At 42.4% G+C, this 20,694-nt stretch overlaps 1 protein-coding gene across 1 annotated transcript; it reads right to left on the bottom strand.

The window, feature by feature from the left end:
• Positions 1-1,238: 1,238 nt before the first annotated feature.
• On the bottom strand, positions 1,239-18,251 carry LOC109470589 (hemicentin-2-like). The gene is made up of 9 exons (XM_019769553.1): positions 18,240-18,251; positions 16,914-17,130; positions 10,184-10,346; positions 9,647-9,774; positions 5,024-5,374; positions 3,248-3,505; positions 2,606-2,785; positions 2,187-2,287; positions 1,239-1,802 (listed from the first exon to the last, which is right to left on the bottom strand). Exons 1-9 carry the CDS (start codon positions 18,249-18,251, stop codon positions 1,683-1,685), a joined length of 1,530 nt encoding a protein of 509 aa, XP_019625112.1. The 3' UTR covers positions 1,239-1,682.
• Positions 18,252-20,694: the final 2,443 nt, after the last annotated feature.

The following is a 20,694-nucleotide window of genomic DNA, read 5'->3' as shown; positions in this document are numbered from 1 at the left end:
AACTTTGGTCCACTTTTTTTTCAAAGAAACGTAATATCCTTTACTTGTCGGAGAAAACACAGAAATAGTACAAAATCACCTAACTACACTGTAGACTAATGCCTGTCTATTGGTATGTTTACATCCACCCCACTTTATAGTGTCCACCATACTTCTTTAGGGGCTGAAACAGGTAGTAAAGATTGACCAAACAGATGGAATGCTTTAGGTCTAGGGGTGTTAGCAGGCCCAATGGCAAATTAGTCACCCTATTTGGTCAATTTCTAACGCTACATAGTTTCAGCCCCATAAGATTTGTGGAGACTTTACAGTTGATGGTACTGTCCCCCATATTTGTACATTTGTTTCGCTTCTACCTACAATAACGTGTACAAATGGATGATTAGCTATTCGTGGATCTTTACTAGGCACCACAGGGCATGTGTGTGTTAACGGTTACTGTGGTTCAAACCGCACGACATACCCTATATCCACAGCGTACGAGAAAGTCACAACCCCAAAACATCATATGTACGTCTATATCTATGTACAGGTTCTACCATACAGGCACATTTGAACTATCGTATACTTTAGTAACATCCAACTTCGAACCATCCAAGACGGCATTCACAGAGAATTAAGTGAGGGATGTGCATTTACACAATGCCACCGTCAGATGGCGCTTTTCTGACACTGATTACCAAAGTAAAGCCCCATACAGCTTGCCCATTGTCCTTTTGTCATGTCAGCTGCAGTCTACATTGATCTGCCATAATGTCTTGTAGTTTTCTTTTTTGCAAGAGGTCCATTTGCCACCATGGCCATGCTAACCAAATATCAACTTTTCTCAACGACACAAAGCATTGCAAACCATGTCATTTTGAGAACGCCGCTCTAAAGACTTGGAAGCCTTGGATTCTTTAAAGTCTAGACCTACGCTTTACACTTAGACATGAACTTTTTCCATCCACAACATCTTTATACAATATATCGAGGCTTCCGCCAGTTATTTACACCCCTTGCGGTTCACGCCAACACTGCAGGATACAGTTCAGCTGCACAGTGAACCCATGGCCACACCGTCGTCGGACAAGGAAACACATCACGTCACGAAATCCACAACATCCCCTATAGGGCGTTTGCACTCACGTGACCATGACGTAAGTATTGTCTGCCATACTGGATGGTTAAACCTACAGGTTCCCATGTGTCTATGTGATTACGTCACATTACAGGGAGGCAAAACAAAAGAAATGAGGAAATCTGTCTGATATTGACATTTACTGCCATTCCTTAGCACATTTTCGGCATCATTTCGGATACAAAGCGTTTAAAATAGCCGCAAAACGGGCCACTGGAGGCGTCTCTTTATTTTTGGGTACCACCTATAAATAGATGAAATCAGCCTACCATACAGAACAAGAAGCCGTTTTCTGTCAGTAACACCGTATTGTTGCCTCACAGATATCATTATGAGATAGGGTTGATCCATTTCTTTCTACAAAATCCAGTTTTGCCGTCATGAAATTGCATTAGATGCCTTTAAACATATTCAATCCTCTGGATCTGACTCTGCCAGGTCTAACCAGCCAGTATGGCGGCTCTGACGTCACGTATACAAACACCATATTCTCGGCGTATGTATGGATAAGTATTATAGTAGTCTCTGTACAATTTCCCTCCACTCATAACTCTTGCTTCTTTCATCTGTTGCCGCTGCATGCAACAAGGTTCGGGTTGTCCTTCTCCTTTTTCTCGGCGACCAGTGTGGTGGCCTTGCTGAACGAGTCTCCCGTCAGAGGATCAGGCAGTGATATGCTGTCCTGCAGGAAAAAACAAACATGTTATATGCCATTTAGATTATACTGAGTTTTCACGCAACCCGACAGCTAAATTGTGCTTCCAAAGTAGATCCTTTTATCCGAGACCAAACATGTTTGTTATAGAATATTGTCTGATGTACAGTGATGTCATCAACGTGCCAAGCTCCTATAGGTATAACGTTAAAGCGGAACCATAAAAGATCATTGAAGCCTACTTTGCCCATTTAGTTGTACAGAAAAACGTACAAGTCATCCCCAGACCTGTGGAGTACTTCTATTCACCAGCTAGCATGCCTTCCGACCACCTCTCACTCAAGCTTAGTCCTTGTTTGTTCACGATGATACTAACTACAGTAAGAAATTGCTAGTGCGCCTTACCCTTACCCTGTCTGGTCCCTGTTTCTGGGGCGGGTCCAGCGCCTGGTACTCCGAGTCCGTCAGGTCTGCTCTCAGCGGGGACTTGGCCTTCCCGTTCCCCATGGAGGCTGGGGAGGGGGGGGGAGTGGTAATTTATTACTATGAACAACATGACTACTAGTTCATGTATCAATAACCTCTTTACAAAACGTGTAGCCTGGTTACCAAACCATTTTTATCTGCTGAGTTTCTTTTGTCCTCTCTGCAACTAGCTAACTATAACCAGGCTGCGGAACTTTAGCCCACTATAGTATATATGTTTGGCTAAAGAATTATGTGGTTACGCAGCAGGAAGAAGGTTAACCAAGGACATTGGGTTAACCAATACCAAGTGCACATAGAGCAAGTGTCGTACGCCAAGGTAAATGTTAACGTTGCGGGCGTACCTTTCTCAGGCAGTAGGTCCACGTAGTTGAAGGGGAAGAGGCCCAGCTTGCCCTTGAGGTAGCCGACCCACCAGCCTCCCTCGTCCGTCTTCACGATCTCCAGCACGTCGTCCACCTCCAGCATGAGCTCGTCCTCCGCCTGGGGCGCGTACTTGTGCACCACGCGGGCTAACCTGCCAACTGGAACAGACCAAAGCAAGCAGTTAGAATCAGCCTGTACCTGTACAACAAATACGTGCATTCTCCGACTTGTAACAGAAGGAGCTATTTCATAGTTAACATTAGCTCGTCCTCTGTCTGCCCACCACAGACGGTGTGAGGCTGTTAGAGTAGAGTCAGCCTGTACAATGTCACGTGACCTCGGTGATTGGTCATTGGAACCTGATGAAGGCTTCGGACAGCCAACATTGGAGGCCAGTATCTTTTCTTAAGAAATAAGAGGTATCGTGAGAGGATGATCGAAGGAATAAATACATAGATGATATGCCAGGGGAGTTGGTCCGCGCGAAGAGAAAAGTTTGTCTTAGCGTGGCATATCATCTGTCTATTTGGCGGATTTCTACTCTTTCCACTCACTACCCGAAGCCTGGTAGAGGATAAGAATAACCAATGTCGCTCAAGAACGAAAGACTCGCCACACACCTGCGTTTTTCGGCATCTTCTTGGCTTGTTGGGCGGCGGCGGCGTGTGGCGGGATCGGCGGCAGCTCCTTTTTCGTCAGGTATTCAAAATGGCGGCGGCCGACGGCGTAGTAGTAGGCGAAGTCGTCCCTGAGCCTCTGCTGGTTCCGTCTCCTGACGTAGACGATGACGAGGATGATGCAGACGATGAGCCACGCACCGCCGGCTGCAGCTCCGGCGAAGATCGCTATCTGCGTGTAGCTGTTCAGGGCACGCTCTCCTACGTTTGCGGAAAAAACAAGATCGGTATCGTTTGGTACACGTTCTTACATCCGGAAGGAATATAGCCTGGTTACCAGACCTATTATAGCTCCTAGGTTCTACATCCTCTCCTCCAGGTAACCAGGCTAGAAGGAATACACACATCGTAAACATTTGAACTTTCTCGTATACTTGCTCAAGTATACATACACAAATGGGGAAAGGGGCACCCATTTTTAAAATTTCAGTGTTCTTTCTCATATTGGGGAAAACAAAATCATCCTCGTGTAGGGAAATTTAACTTGTGGCCCACCACATCTGCTGCTATGTTGCTCGTCCCATAAATGCATGGGCATTACAAATGAGTCATCGTTAAGAAAATTAAACAGGCCTTTTAATGATACGAGTACAATTAACGCTAATGATGAAGCAACACCGGAGATACAACCGACCTAAGCCATGTTTCCGAGCGGATTTTTGACAGGTTTAGACGTTCAGAGCACGTACATACTAGTACTACAAGGTCGGAACTAGATCCTTATCGTTTGATATATGTTTCTCACCGCGAAGGAACGGGACCACGTCTTAAATCATTTGAACTTTCTCATGCACATGTATGAAGGAACAAGGAGGGGTTGTGATCTCCATACATAGTACATGAAGAAACTTCTACACTCCAAAAGGGGCAACCAAGATCATTATCGCTTGATGCATGTTTTTCTTACACTGAACACGGGTTTAACGATACACGTGTTAAACTATTTGAACTTTCTTAGTGATCTCAATACTAGTTCCCCATCCATTAACTGAAAGTGTAAGCGAGGCAAGGACATGGCTATTTAGTATGACTTCTCCCCTTATCGTTAGATACAAAGGCTTCGTACAGTGAACACAAGATTTACTGCATGATACGCGTCGTAAGTCATTCCATATCGTTCTCTGTTGTTATCGTCACAAAACTTTGTAGTGTGGATATAAGAGCATCTTTGACACAATGTCGTTGTTGAAGCAAACCTTCGAATGACATTGCCTTATAAAATATGAATCTCTTTATTGTACATTTTTGCCCCACTGGGCTAAAAAAATTCCATGTTGACAATGTTCATATATATAAACGTGCATATATAAACTCCTGGTATACTCTAGTGCTTTCGAGGTCCTCTCGCTTCTTGGTAATAGTAGAAATATAGGAGGCTGTGTGATTCGTTAGAGTTGGCTTGTCGAAGGCTATAAGGAGTATAAATTTCTCTGTACTATTCAAATATTAATACTAGAGAAGTAACATTTGCAAAGCAAATGCATAATATTTACCTTCGGACATGTAACTACTAGAATATGGTAACAGGAGCAGATCTAGAGCAGACCATGAAATTGCAACACATTATGTAACCCAACTCCAGTCACCATGGTGACAGACGTCAACAAATCATGCCTTTGGTCAGGTCAGAGGTCACTTTTTGGAGAAGAAGAAGAGGAAGGAACTGAGCAAAAACAATATGTTTTCCTTCGGTAAACATACATGTAATGAAGCCCGTACCTTCCACATTTAGCGTGAGTGTCCGAACGTCCGGCTTGCCCAGCCCGTTACTGGCCGTACAGATGTACTTCCCGCTGTCGTTCCGTTCAGCGTAGTTGAGCACGAGGGCGCTTGCGCGAAGTCCCTTACTAAAAGTCTGGATTTCACGCATGCGCTCTACCGGCGCTCCCTCCTTGGTCCAGGTGATGTTGGGTTCCGGGTTTCCGTCCGCGAAACACTGGAGCGTGATGGTATCAGTCAGGGCAACGGACACTGACTCAGTCAGGCTGGTGATACTGGCCGGGTCTGTATGGGGGAAACACATGTACATGAGTGTGATGGTGTCAGTCAGGCTGGTGATACTGGCCGGGTCTGTATGGGGAAAATAGAGTTTGTGTACATGTACGAGTTAAACAACTCCTCAGAACATCTTACTGGTCATACTGACCAGTTCTGAGGGAAACACATCTTTACTGGTGATACTGACTGGTTCTGGTAGGAATGGACTTATAAAAACAACTCTTGGGTACATACTACTTTTTAATATTATTACTTGTGGTTCATTAAGTGAAGAAGTCGTGCTATACCGCCTTCGTTAACATAACGATATGATACATAGCACAGATTTTGATCATTAGTGTCATAAACTCCCACACAGGCACTGTAGAAGCATGACATAATGATAAAATGTCATGTGTTGAGTCATCCGTTTGTTCGTGTTCGTGTGCATACCCAGGGACGCTAAACACATACTGCATCAGTCATGGTAATCCTGACAATGTGAACGTGCATTTCAACACGTACAAAAGTCACACCATGCCGACATTTTGACCTATTCCAACCAAACTGTAACGGTGTAACGGTTGTATATCAATTTGAGAAATCAGGCCAACTGTCTCCATCAATACTTTTTTTACCAAGAGTCACACCACGACGGCTAGGAATATTAAAAATGTGTATATTCAGTCGAGAATTATGATGTATGGTTCTTGAAATTGATATTGTAGGATGATACATATGCGGAAATTTTATGGTTAGGAGGAAGTACACAGATTTATTTGATTTGTTTGCGTGAAAAGTTAAATCGAGGCCATGGCAGTTTTTTGGCTATCATTTTAGACATCCCCAATTATTACAGCATTGGTATAAGGGTGGCGTTTGTTAACGATAGTCAACAAAAACTGCACAAAAGATATAAAAGATGGAATATGTAGATGTATGTAATTGTCAAACTTTATTACAATTTTGATAATACGTATACATATATATCAAACTTTTATTATTGATGTCTACCAGAACGGGATTTGATCTCTTCCCTTATTAATACCCATGTGCACCGCTCTTGGAGGGTAATATCAGCTCCCAGTGTGTGATATGTGTAATATAACTCTATTATGGGGCCCGCATCCTTGACTCTGGCGTACAGTCATCACTCATCGTGCGGCGGAACAACAGTACACGCTCCTGCATTGTGAAACACCCGCAGGCCACACCAAGTACATTTGTAGGTTCTCGAATAAAAGAAAGTACAGTAGGCACTAGTATATCCGGCCAAATAGTAGTATCCATCTTGAACCCAGTATACAGTCGAACTGCACATGGTTTGAGTGAAGGGCTAGTATCTCTTCTCTACAAACAGATATAAGCTGTATGATGTCAAAATCATGCTACAGACCGGTAAAGAATTTTGCTGTCTTATGTACCACTAGGCATGGGAAAGGCCTACAGCAACAACACATGCTGAATAGGAAAATCAACATGTAAACAGAGAGTCAGAGACAGTCTATACTTTGGTGCACACAGTTTCAGAGATTGAATATATAGTCAGATTCAAGTCCTCTGTATTTATCTGGAGGCTCTTGCTTCATTCTTAACTCAAAATGTCCAAACACCAAGGAAATGAATTGGTGTGGCCTGGCCGCCAGTTTTAATTACTGAGCCAGCATCAGTCACACAGCAAGTATACAGCTGTGTCTCCTGCAGGGGATCGATGTAAGGCCTCCTCAGTGTGGCGCCTACACCTGCTTTTAATGAGGAATACGCGCTTGGAAACATCTTACTGAACCTGGATTTTATTTACATCAAGATTCCCTATTCAGTAATTTTATTCAAGAATTTGTGTTAAACTTACAGGGGGTAAGACTGCTATGAATTTGAAAAAAAACAACATTTGTGACACTTGTGACACGCCAACATATTGGTGTTAATGCCACTCTATTAGTCCTCAAGTAGATGTTGGAGTGAAAATATCGCGACGTTTTTGTAACGTGGTGAATTCGAAGCTGCATAGTAGTGGTTACTCTTTTCCATTTTAATATCTGTTTGTATCATGATACACGCAATCTGTTGGCCTGGGGGGAATAAAAAAGCCAGGATTTGCTGGCAAGTGCATTATATTTCCATCCATATATTCCTGACGCGGTTTTGCCTGAGAGGCTCTGGAATTCCGTCTGCCCAAAAGTCTGATTTGGCACATCTGGAAAGTGGAACAAGAAACAATAGTTGTATGTGTTACAATAAGCTTCAATATTGTCGTATTCTCTAGTCTAATGACTATCCGGTAGGTTTCAAGGAATATACGAAAGACCAGAGTGCGATTGAAAACACGTTATATTCCCGTCTATGCATTGCTTAATTTCGTGTCATTGCTCTGCATTGAATTGAATTGAATTGGAAGGGTTTACGGTTTTGATATCCCGTCTGTCCCAAATCCGTATGGGGTACCGCTGGTAGGTTTTGCTGGTTTATGAGATGGACCAGAATTCGAATTCACATAATTCTCTGTCGACATTTTCCTCATTCTGCCTTGAGAGGATACAATATCGGATCTGTCCCAAATCGAAGCTATCGTTATGTATTGCACTCCAGACAACGGTAGACTGAAGGATACTGACAGACATTAGCTTTCCCGATCTGTTGTCTTTATTTTCTCATGTGAATTGAAGGTCAACCATTTCTGGCAGATAACAGCATATTCCCGTGCAAATATCCCCGGCATGTTATTGCCCATAGAGGCTTTAATATCCCGTCTGTCGTAGCTGGAACCTTCTGTGGTCCCCATCACTGCACCAGTCAAGTGTAGGATTGCCTCGTCTCATGTCCACCGACACTGCCACACCTTTCGGACAAATCAACTTTCAATAAAACTCGTTCTTCAGGCACGTTTTTGGGATAATGGTGTCGTGGAAATATTAAGTCAATATGAGGAGGCATTCTTAAATAATATCGGCTCCACACAAAAAATGATTAAACACGTAAAAAAATATTATTAAAATCGAATGAGTCTATCATGAAAAAAAAAAGAAGACTGACAATTGAACACAAGATTAAAACTTATAGAGAAAGGAAGCGAGGGAGGCCAGGGAAACAATCACAGTTTAAAATTTCACGGAAAGCTAGCCAAGCAGGTAATAGGCTCGCGTACTTGACCGACATACGTCCTAGCACACGGACGAGGTAATGGCAGAATGCTAATGCCACATGCAACAGGACGGATCAGAAATTGAGTTCAATAAGCGGTCGGTGGGAGCGGAAAATGATCCTGGTACAGGGCCGACCTTCTCAGTGCTTAAATCGAATAAAACATGTTCAGTACGCGCGTTCACCCCGCCCTGACTGAAATCTCAGTATTGCAGGTACGACTATAAAACTCAACCGTATATTAGAACATTTCTCTTTGCTTCATTTGCACGTGCCGCGAATATGTTCGTGTACAGTTGAGCGATGTTATCGTTTTTAAAGTGCTGCTTACAAAATGAGCTTGGATCAAATAAAAATCGTCCCTTCGCCTACACGTACATGTTAAGACTGTAATGTTGCAACTTTGAGAATGCAGCCTTTTGCTTTATTTCAACGTACAGTGTTTTTACTGTAACTTACTGTAATTTACAGTAAATTTACACGTACTGTGATTTCTACGTGTCGGGAATATCCATGTCTGTACAGTTGACCGATGTTCTCCGACCGGTTTCCAGCAAGATAAAGATTGAGTGATCGTTTTTTAAAGTGCTGCTTGCAAAATGACACCTGTGCGAGGCTTAAGGGAACATGCTATAATGGATGGCGTGCCATCTGTTCAAAGCATCCCGGCGATCCATCACGGGTTTAAAGCAGGGATGCTTTATTAGGATATGTGCTGCGAGCTTTATACTGGCAGCTATCAAATCTAGAAACAAATGCGAGCTTTGTGCATGCAGACAGCAAAACGAGACGAAACAAAAGACATATGCTAGCAAATATGAAGTGTTTTCTTACACTCTGTTGTCTATGGTGTTGCCTTATATCTTGGTGGCCATTTTGAAACTACTTGTCTTTTTCTTTTTTTTTCTTTAAAATAAGGATTTCATGAGTTGATGTATTAGCACGTTGATTAAAGCCTAATCAAATGGGGCGTTTAGTTTTTGCAATACATTGTTCCAAGAATCAGTATGGCACAAAGGGAAAACTAATCATGTTTAGATACCAATGCAAGCATGTGAACGTTACTGGTTTCTCCAATTTTCTTTAGTAAATCACACTGTTAATTTTGTTATCAGAAGTGGAACAGCAACATCGATAATCTACTTGAATTTTATTCTATGACCCACTGAGTATTTTAGATTAATTAATACATATTTGATATAGGTAGGCATTGTGGGTACTTACAGAGCACTTCCAGGTCAAGGGTGGCCCTCGTACTTTCGACCACGTGATCTATGACGCAGCCGTACTTGCCGGCGTCTGCCTTGCCGACGTTGATGACGTGTAGGTTCGGGTTTCTCATGTTCCCTCCTCTGTACAGAGAAAAAAATCAAATACTATTATCTTTTAAAATAAACATATAAGCTGCATTCTTACATTGCCACACAGAATGTTTGGCTATCCGGCCATCAGCATATGAGAATGACCAATATCAATCACGTGACCTTAGGGACACGTGATGTCAGTGATTGGTGCCAGGAAGTTTATACCGCCCCCCAACTGGGTAATGGCTGGTGTGCCTTAATGTAGTAGCCTGGATGCCAGACCCATAAGCACACTGGGCCCAAAGTAATAGCCTGCAGTGTGCTATGGGTCTGGCATTCAGGCTATAATGTAGGTAGGCTATAATGTAGCTATAGATTTATTCCCCTCCTAAAATAACCCAGTTCACGTCTACGGTCTGTCTCTTTGCGAGCACCGGGAACACCTTTTCTGACCTACCTGTACTTTTTGCTCCGCGGGAAGGACCGCACAGGAAGGCCGTCCTTCTCCCAGTACAGGTTGGTGATCTCGGGCTTGGCCTTGACCCTGCAGGACAGGGTGATGTTCTTCCCCCACCGGACCACATACGGGCTGCCCGGCCCGACGTACACTTTCGGGGGCTCTGGATGGAGGAAGAAAAGAAGGAAGAAACAATTTAATGACAGTGTGCACATTCCCCTGTGAGTACTAGTAGTGACACCTTAATTTCGTTTGCATTTCACAGACGAGACACAACATGATGTAACCGATGAAATGATATTTGAATGTAGATGATAGCAATATATCAGCACGGATACGTCCTCGGAATGTTTGATTGCAAATAAACGTTTAATTCATAGACCTGGTTAAAATGCGGCGTGTGGCTGTATCGTCTGAGGCAGACATATAAGAAACTGTAACCGTTTATTCTCAGGATTACAGAACTGTAATTTCCTTCGATTCGCAGTTCTGTTACTCTGACCTCTCGTTAAGTGGGTTGACCCCAACTCTATTTCTATTCATGAAATTATTCAAGCAAATAACCTGGTGGTACATAGCAATTGAAAAACATTGATCTCATATTGAGGGGACTTTGTTGAAAATAATGAAAGAAAATTGGCACGACCTGCTACATCTCCAATATCATTATGATATGAAATTGATATGGTCTAGGTTTTTTTTTCAATATTTCAATTACAGTGTTTGCAACATTAATTACGTTATCAACGTATTTGTCCTCCGTATCAATGGTTCGAGACAAGGAGAGAGACTGGCATGCACATACACCAGATTGTCGAAAGAATGGCAGCAGCGTATTAATGTTGGCACTATTTTATTTGGGTAGCACTTTTTGTGTTTATCCTAAACAACGATATCAATGCTTCAGAACTGACATCGAAAGCAGTATTTTTATTGCCAAGTGATCAATAATTAAGTGTATTTATAGTATTTGGCACCTTTGACCTCATATGTCGTTGAGGCCAAGTGCCCGGAAGATCACGTGACCTATGTGATTGGTCATTCGAAACTGATGAAGGCTGCAGAACGAACGACCCCAAGAAATCGCTTCTATTGCTTCCATGTTTTTAATTGTGTGGGAACAAGGTTTAACCGACAGGACGTATGAACCATTATCTTAGTATTTTGGCGACACGCCTCAAATCTCTCATCTACCTTTACTCAAAGACTCTGACGGTATGCACGGTGTTGCCCGCAAATTAAAGCGCTTGCGCATCGGTGGTAATTAAAGCCATTTGCGCGGTGTCCACCAGTAGTGCCCTCAATAAACAACCATTTCTATTTCCGACCCGATAGGTGCACAGATCAGCGCTCAGGCCAGGCGTGGCAGAACGCGTTCCGACAGCAGCGAGCAAACAGATCGATTCTACTACCCCCCCCCCCCTTACACCGTGTACCCCTAGCCTCCACCAGGCCTTTCTACGGGAATACGGATCGTAGAACTCGGCAAAAAAAGGGAGAGTAAAATTGACCAGGAGAGTCCAGCCATGGAAAGTTGGTTCTTTCCCTCCTAACTGCGCGGCCAGTCAAACCCCAAGGTGGACAAACTCTAGCCTCTACCAGGCACTGCGGATCGATGGAAAAATAGTAGAAATTGGCCAAAATAAAGGGATGGTATACCAGAGTGGATCCGGTCAGAGTGGGTCGCGAATTGGATCTTCACTCTGGCCGGATCTTTTCTGGTATACTATCCCTTTATTTCGACCAATTTCTACTATTTTTCCAGCAATCCGCGGAGCCTGGTAGAGGCTAGCCAAACTCCCCTGGCAAATATTCACCTGTATATAGCCAGCGTACGAGTAGTTAGTCTGGTAGAGACTGGCGTACCCCGCACTAAAGGACGGCCAGGATGATCGCGCGGCGCGGCGGGTGACCGTTATTTGCACGTCTAACGGTCGATTCCTGGCGGTAAATGGAAATATCACGACGTCCCGCGTGACCCGTGCCCACTTACGACTGTCGCAAAATCAATAGCTGTCAGCGGAGGAATGTGATGCGAGCTGGCATATGGCTTTTATGTGTCCTGCACGGGCAAACAGCACCGCTAACGAGAAAAAGTGCGGTGGTGGATGGTTTTGGTCCAAGCCCGCGCCTCTTGGGTGTTAGGGTACTGGATGATAATACAGGAATTGGTGTTGTGTACAGCAGCCTCGCGTTATTATGTTCTCTATGTATTTTACAAATGCTAGCAACCTTCAACATAGACTTGTTGAATAGGGAAGATGAGTATTTTGCGTCCATTTGCCTGATATTGGTCCAAGCCCGCGCCTTCGGTTGTTTGAGCATTAAAGAATAATACAGGAACAGGTGCTGTGTACAGCAACTTGGCGTTATTATATTCTCTGTATTTGTATTTACAAATGATATTAACCTCCATAGACTTGTTGAAGAGGGGAGAGGCGTATTTTGTGTCCATTTAGTTTTATCTTGTATGAACGTTTTTTGACATGATCCCCAGACTGGATTTCAGGATAGAAAAGTCCACATGTTTTGACATGATCCCAGACTGTTGAATCCCGGCGGAAGTTTTAGCCACATCTCCATGTTATTGATCCGTGCTTTACCTAATTCGGGTCTGCGCGGTCACGTGGCACACGTAGCGAGGTGCAAGACTGGGATTTCTGGGAAATGCACCCTTAAATTAATTCTAGAATAAAAATCCCGTCATCTGTAATATAATGCCCCATGCCTCTATTGAAAAGAACCTTCCACATGTCTATATTTTAATTCTACAAAATTAAGCATGGACTGACCAAGCCATTGCTAACTGGACATACTGTATTGTAGTTACATCATGATGCCACTTGGAACATGAGAATTAATTTTATTAAAGTGATTCTAGAGAGATGAAACGTTATTTGAAATAGATGCATAATCTACCAATTGATTTGGATTTGTACTGTTGTCCCAAAACTGTTCCGAAGTGTACAATTATTGATTGTCCCTGGACTACTTTTACTGTCATGTACACGGTGGAGTATATTTTATAATTTGGAGTCTTGATACTTCATGAGACTGACTGACAGAGAGAGACAGAGAGATACGTCATGACGACTAGACATGAAACTCTGGTTCTGCGACATGTCTATCCGGCCCGGGCTGAGTGCTGAAACATGCATTAGACGTCTAACGGGCGTGATAAGATGTAGTGTTCCTTTGATCCACTTAGGCTGAGTCTGTCTGTATTGATTTTAACACTTGGCTGACCAACGCTGTTATCACACACGACGCGTGCGTTACGCGGGCGGTGAGGGAATGGAATTGGAAATCTCGATCCAGTTTGGCACTTAATAACTTATATTACACGGGGAGGACTGCCATGCATGGTGCAACCCTTCACATCGGCTAATGTCTGCTTCAGAGTGGCATTTAACTTTGCATTACATACTGGAGATGTGTATATTGATCCAATATTACTTACTGAAATTGTCATTATCATGACGAGAAGGGCAGGTGCTATATACAGTATATACATCTTGTGTTTGGAAAAATATCTCTATGTCTCTATGTTTTTATCTGGGTAAAGGACGCTATCGACGTCTAAATATCTTCCTAGAATCTGTAACATCAATTATCAAACACTGAGGAAATGAAAGTAGAAAACAGTACGATGCAGGCTTTGGTGTAACAAAATAGTTGTCAATAGATCTACGAGTGACTCATATAGAGATATACTAATACATGTAATGCACGTGCTCTCCAAGTTGTCAATGGAGTATAGAATGTGGACAGTGTATGACATTGTAGTCACCTTGCCTCAGACATGCACACACTGAATACCAAGGTACCCTGATGTAGGCCAGGTCACCCCGTTAACATGTCAATCTCAATCAGTGGTCAACAAAAGACTTTCAACGTGACAAAATGAATACTTTCTGTCGTATGTTTCATGATAAAATGTGTCATTCGGTACATGCAGGAAAAAAGTCGTGAGTCATAATGAATAATATTTCAAATCGAAAAGACATTAAATAGTTAAAATAATTAATCACAATCATCCGTGTTATCATTTTGAAGATTTGGAGACTATAATGTCACAATAGCTTAACAACCTACACATCCAGCTGTATGTTTCTCCACGCCTATATTGATACAAACGAGCTATTGATCCACGTGCCCATTGTATCGTATCGATTTTGTTTTCGTTCCGCGGAATTATGGTCTTTATGTAGGCAATACGAATTGAAGCGAAGCAGGGGCCCATATTTTTGTCGGGGGACCGTAAAAATTCATAAGGTCTTACGCCGGGGCCGGGGTTTCCTTATTGCTTGTTGTGAGCGGAAGACCTTTGCAGAGGTATGTCGTAGGGAAGGTTTGCCCCGGATTCTGATGATGATCATTACTGACAATCACAATGCGGGTGAAGTTTTATTCGCTCACTCCATTTATCACCGGAATGCGCGCGCACTGCATGCCACGACCCGACACACATGTCTAGCTCTTGCTCAAATCACTCCGTATTGCACACGACCTCTTGGAGCATTGCTCTAGCCTCCAATGCAGGCTCTAGTCCATGGCTGGCGGGTTGATTTTTCCGGTTTTGCTGATCACGTACTGTTCTTTGATTGCTGCTGTGTTTTTGGTGCAACCAATTTGTAACGTTTCCAGCGAAAGTCAATGATATCGGAAAGAACGCGGTAGCAATCAGAAACAATACGTAATCAGCAAAACTGTTAATACCAAAACGACATCCATGAAGCCTAGTATAGAGTCTGTATACACCGACTGACAATCTAGATGGCAACATTACCAAGTATAAAATGTTGTAGATCAGCATTACCATCATCCATGCGATGCTGTCACGGTGAAAGTATGACGCTATGTAACCGATACATCAGCATGTTGATAAGACAGGCAGATCCCCGGTGAGCAGCGGCATATTCTTACATTTGTTGGAATGTCACGCATTCCACATTAATTATAGCCGGGCTGGATAAGCCGGGGATTGTTCACGCTCCCGGTGGAATGGGCCGGTTTCACTTGAATCATTCCATTGAACAGAAAGTTAAGTCCGCGACGGCGCTGCGCAATTACATGACTTAATCACAAAACGATATGAACCCCAACGATGCCTTTGAAAGTATATAAAACACATTCACGTCTACACATGTAGATATGCTTTTAGAATAAATTTTGAAATTACTTAAAAACATTATCTTTTGTGATATGTTGATGAGTCACATACACACTGTGTTTTTTTTTTAATTCTCTCTACCAGAAATGTGAATTTCGGCAATGAGACAGCCAATGTTGATATTACGGCCCCAATAGTCGTCCGGTTGAAAATTGTATGTCTATTATACTATGAAAACCGTACCAAACTGCAATTGGTACAGGAATGTCGTCGAGACTAGGGGTAAAGGTTGTAACATTTGACCTCAGTCTGTAGATGATACATGAACTATTAATGAGCTTTCTCACATCATCATTCCAAACTATAACTGCCACTTTCAAAACAGCACACATTCATTGCAACGTATAGAATTGAGTATTTGTAATCAAATCAAGAGTTATTTGAACTTGGGTATCTATACCAGCTGTCAGATTTTTAATAGAGAGGCAAACGAAAGACCAGAATAACGGCTCCTGTCCGGACGTGTATTCTCCAGGTTTGCTGGCCCTGTGCCCATGTTTCTGTGTTTCGTCATTTTGACATTGTGGGGCACGCCAGGTGCTCAACTATGAATTATTAATATAGCACGAGGACGGCTAGATTAAATATCACCCATGGCCTCTGGCAGCAACCGACACAACACAACACAACACAGCAACATTAAATGTAGAGAATTTACATTTTCATATATATTGACTGATGTTTAACTTATACTTTGACTACAAAACGCATCACATTGTGAAAATAGTCGAGACTTGTAATGAAATGTTTTCATTAAAAGCCAGGACGTTACCAGGATGTGACCAGATCGATACTGCAGGGCGTGGTTCCCGCGGGACATGCCCTTGACTGAATTGATTACTACACGAACATGGCTCCAAACGAGCAGCTGTAACAGCCATTAGAGCTCTAATCCACCGGCCTGACTGCTACAAATTACACCATAGCATTGCGCCGGTTCAACCCGCAACGTGCTTAACAGTAGTGAGGTCTTGGTGAACTACGGTTTTCCAGAATTTTCTCATTTTTTTCTGAACCAGTCAAATTTACGCACACATCGCGTGAGGAAAGTTGGCAAACTTGTAATATATTTATGAGAAGTAACAAGTTGAAACCTCCACCAAAAGGCCCGTTAAATAATTTGTGAAGCTTTTTTTATTTGAACACGCGCCTGGAGGCACGTCTAACACCGGGTTTCTAGGTGACTGCACATTTGGAGATGATCGTAATTCACTAATCCTCTAATTGTATATTGACTTCTGCCATCTCCACGTTTTAATAACGCTCATTCTTTTGAGTACTAAGAGGGTACGTTTCGGTTAGAGGCGCAACAAATTAAGATATGCTGCAATAAATCAAATCATAACATGGAATAAATTACAGCTTCTACTCAGAAATCTATGAATGAAGTATTCAGCCCATTCATACACACCTGTCAATATATGACAAGGTGTCGGAAGTGCCCAATTAGAGCAGTCAAGCTTGCTCGGAATATGTTCAGAGCGCTCATCTTTGACAAATTTACTTACCTAAAACTACGACTTACCTAAAACTTCTTACTAAGACTTAACGACTCACCTAAGACGTTGAGGTAAACCTCCTTCTCCTCCTGCCCTACTGCGTCCAGTAACAGCTGAACGACGTAGTAGCCCTCGTCGCTGGGCTTGACCCGCGATATTCTGAGCGAGACACCGTTGGTCCTGTCCGCCCGGCCCGTCAGGTCTCCGTACGAGTACTCCGAGCCGGGGTAGTGCACGAAGACCGGCGCTCGTCTCCCGCCTACGTCTCCCTCAACCTGCGGAACAACATCAACAACACAGCTTATTATCATATAGCATCTATCCACAACTGTCCTCCTTGTCAATGATTAGTACAGGCAATCGGACGAAGTCCATAGCTTTGATTCATTCAGAAGCTGACCACTTTACCCCAAATGTTGAAACCTGCTAGGCTATAGCATAACACAAAGTGATTAAGTAATTAGTTAAAGCATCAGAATGTACATGTATAACTTTATAGGATCTTCTTCTATAGAATCTTTGCTGCAATGTTGGCATTGCAACAAGGCGTTTTGTTATAATAATGACAGAGTAATATGAGTAGTTTGATCGCTAACGTATATGACAGCTAATAATTGTGATATCGTTAAATCTCAAAACTGGCTATCTCTTGCCTTGGTTGCTTATTATGGTTTTATAAAATCCTAGAACTCGTAATGTCTTAAAATCTGGGTGCTCAATTTACAATTCTGAACATGTCACTACTCTCTTTAAGTTTTCTGATTGTGTAGTCTTTGAATATAAGCAATTTTACTCCGACGTCAACACCTGTCACCTCTATTACCAGACAATTCCCCCGCAATCAAAAATTCCGCAACTTTGCATGTCAAACTATGAGATACCTCGTGACAAGACAGCAGAGAAGATAGCGAGCAGAAAATGACAGGTATATCTGACAAACAGCATGTCAGGCTTTATCACAAACGTACGTCTCCCCTTCTGTGATCTAGTATGTGATCTGCGTTCTTATTTTCACTCAAATTAGTATATGATGTAAGGCTGGGTATGAAGTATAGGCTGGGTGCCATCATATTCGTATACCTGGGCTCTAATACTTGCTACGAATAGGATGACACCCAGGCTAATGATGATATGCTCAAGTGAAAAAAAGTGATTTCTATAGCTAGTGCACCCGAAAACTATATAATTTGAAACATTTTTCTAGGATGTCAAGATGTAGGCTTTTTTGTTTACTTCAGTGAATATGTAACAATGTTACAAAATGTGCATCCGTCATAAATAGTATAATCCTCTTATGTTGCGAAAGAAATGATTGATCCAAGTTATTTGTGAAGATCATAACAGTCACATAGGTAATACAAATGTACTTTCCTTATCATGCTACCGGCAGACACATGCTTATAGCGTATTTGACAAGCTGATGTCTCGGCGTTCCTGAAGAGCACGGTAATTATGTGGGCGATGGTTTCTTTATCAGCTTCTCAACATGCAACGTGTTCAGCTTACCTAACAACCACACAGAAATGTCACTTTGAACATTACTTCGTGTGTTCTAGATCTTTTACTAGAATAATCCTCCCATAGTCGGTAGAGGCCTATCAGTGAAGTAATGCTAAGGTCTTATTTCCAAACCGGGGCCCGGCCGGACTGTTTGCGTAAACGAAAAAAATCATATCAAGAATATATACAAATAGTGGTCTTTTTCATCATATATTTTAAAAACTTTTTGTTGGGTGTTGTACATGTCTTTTATATGGCACTGTTCGTTCCCGCTAACTGCCCGGTCGGGCCCGGATTGGAAATTATGAAATTGTGAAATTAGCATTAGATAGACAATCTGTATTGACGTTGCCAGCTCCAAAGCTCGAGGACTTGCGAACAGTACAGAGGCTCATTAAGTATCTTAGGCTAAGGGGTCCGGGAATATCATTCTTATTATCTATTGTTGCATACATGAACGGATCCTACCTTGCTCCATATAAGAGAGACGATAGACCGGGTACTCTGGTATGTGGCCTTCAGTGTGATAGGCTGACCGGCCACGGCGTCCACTGTCGGGGACACCTTCAGACCAATCGCACTGTTGGACACTGTCGTCTGTCCAAAACTGCCGACAACTAGATGTAAAGAATAAAGCTAAAATAAGCAGGCTATTTATGATCATGAATTTCCATACGCTGGTGCTTAGGAATACATTGAAAGTTAAATTTTATGATTGAGACTTTACTCGTACATCTTATGTTGATGTGCATGAATACATTTATTCTTCTGAATTCAATACACTACATTGTCACATATTTCCAAAACATGGCAATGTTCATACTGTCATGAAACACAACAATGAAACGTGCATATTAACAATGATCATGTACATACATGTATGGTATTCATATACAGATGCCACGTTGTTGTAAGATAAGCATTAGAAAGATGGTTGTTGTCAATCTTACAAACAGTAACATTTCTAGGTTCTACCAAATGACCGTCCTGTCCTTCAGGACAGTCTAAGTCTGACCCCGTCCGTCCTGAGAGAAAGGGAGCTGTTAGAAGTTCTCATTAGTGTGTGATTGGTGGATGAAGGTGTATAAGTGTGACCCTAATACACCCTATCATGTCCAGGGAATGTTAAAGTTGTACAAGCTACAGTCACCATATCTTGTATTTCCACACGTACATGACAAGCTCATGTCACAGAAGACAATTTTACGACAGAGGGCATTCTTGGGACAGTCGTGGGCGTTTTGTACAAAATTCAGCTATCGTGTCTTCTGTAACAGCCTCAATGAGAATCCCAGGACACAGATTATATGACGTACAAGTGACTTGAGCAATCTGTTTAGGTTTGTGCATCAAACGTAAATCAGTGGCAAATTGGGCCACACGCCGCGTTTCCGGGACCATGGCAAATCACCAGGCGTACTAATAGGGACGTGTATTGACACCTGACTTCATTGTCTGTAAAAGGAGAACAATTATTGCCTCACACTCTGATTACTGATGCCATAAAGTATGCTGCTGGTGCGCGGAAACAGTGGAAACAGGTTTATGGTTCACATGTCGCGATGTGTAGAATAAATCGTTCTCTTTTTTCGCTTTCTCTTATGAGTTTTGTACGTTTCGGCATGATTTTTTAAATTTTGTACGCGGTCATCCTCACAAACCTAAGTTCTCTTCCCGTTAGTGTGAATAGTATTCCCTTTAGTCAACTAGTCACCCTTAATAAACATGTGTAATTTAGATTTTGGTACGTTGCATCATTTCTAGCCACCATGTGAAACATTGTACAACATGTGCACTCATTTCATTAGAACCTGTTATTTAATTCTGTAACTGTATGCCTTGTTTTAACGTTATATTTTCTCTGATCATCTTACCTCCTCCGTCATGACCTCAATGAAAAGTGGGCTGCAGGTCGATTTGAGCTCATGCATGAATTACGAAAGGTTCATAAAAATATTGCCTGTAAAATGCGCAAACAGGAAAACAAGTACAACTGTTAAAATATAATATCGGTTATTGTGCGTTGCAACTTTCAAATTAAATCACTTCTTGACTTCCTCCTTGAAGGCAATGGAGAATGAAATGCCGGTGTTTTGAGTAATAAGTGGGTCGGTTGAGTTCTGTAACTCCCTGACGAAAAGGCGCACGCGAACGTGCATTGACATTATACACTGACTATTAACGCTGGAAGGTGGCTGTCAAGATACAGCAAATGGAGCGTGTTGAGCACCGAACCATAAATGGATCCCCAATTATCTACAACACTCCTTTGTAAGGGGTGATAACACAATGGCATGACCCTGTTTTAGACATGATAGATGACTATGACCATTCTAGTT

The sequence above is a fragment of the Branchiostoma belcheri genome, unplaced genomic scaffold, assembly GCF_001625305.1.
Source record: "Branchiostoma belcheri isolate BF01 breed outbred unplaced genomic scaffold, Haploidv18h27 scaffold23, whole genome shotgun sequence".
Lineage (NCBI taxonomy): Eukaryota > Metazoa > Chordata > Leptocardii > Amphioxiformes > Branchiostomatidae > Branchiostoma > Branchiostoma belcheri.
The sequence above is the reverse complement of the archived record's forward strand: the minus strand, read 5'-3'. Positions and strand labels throughout refer to the sequence as shown.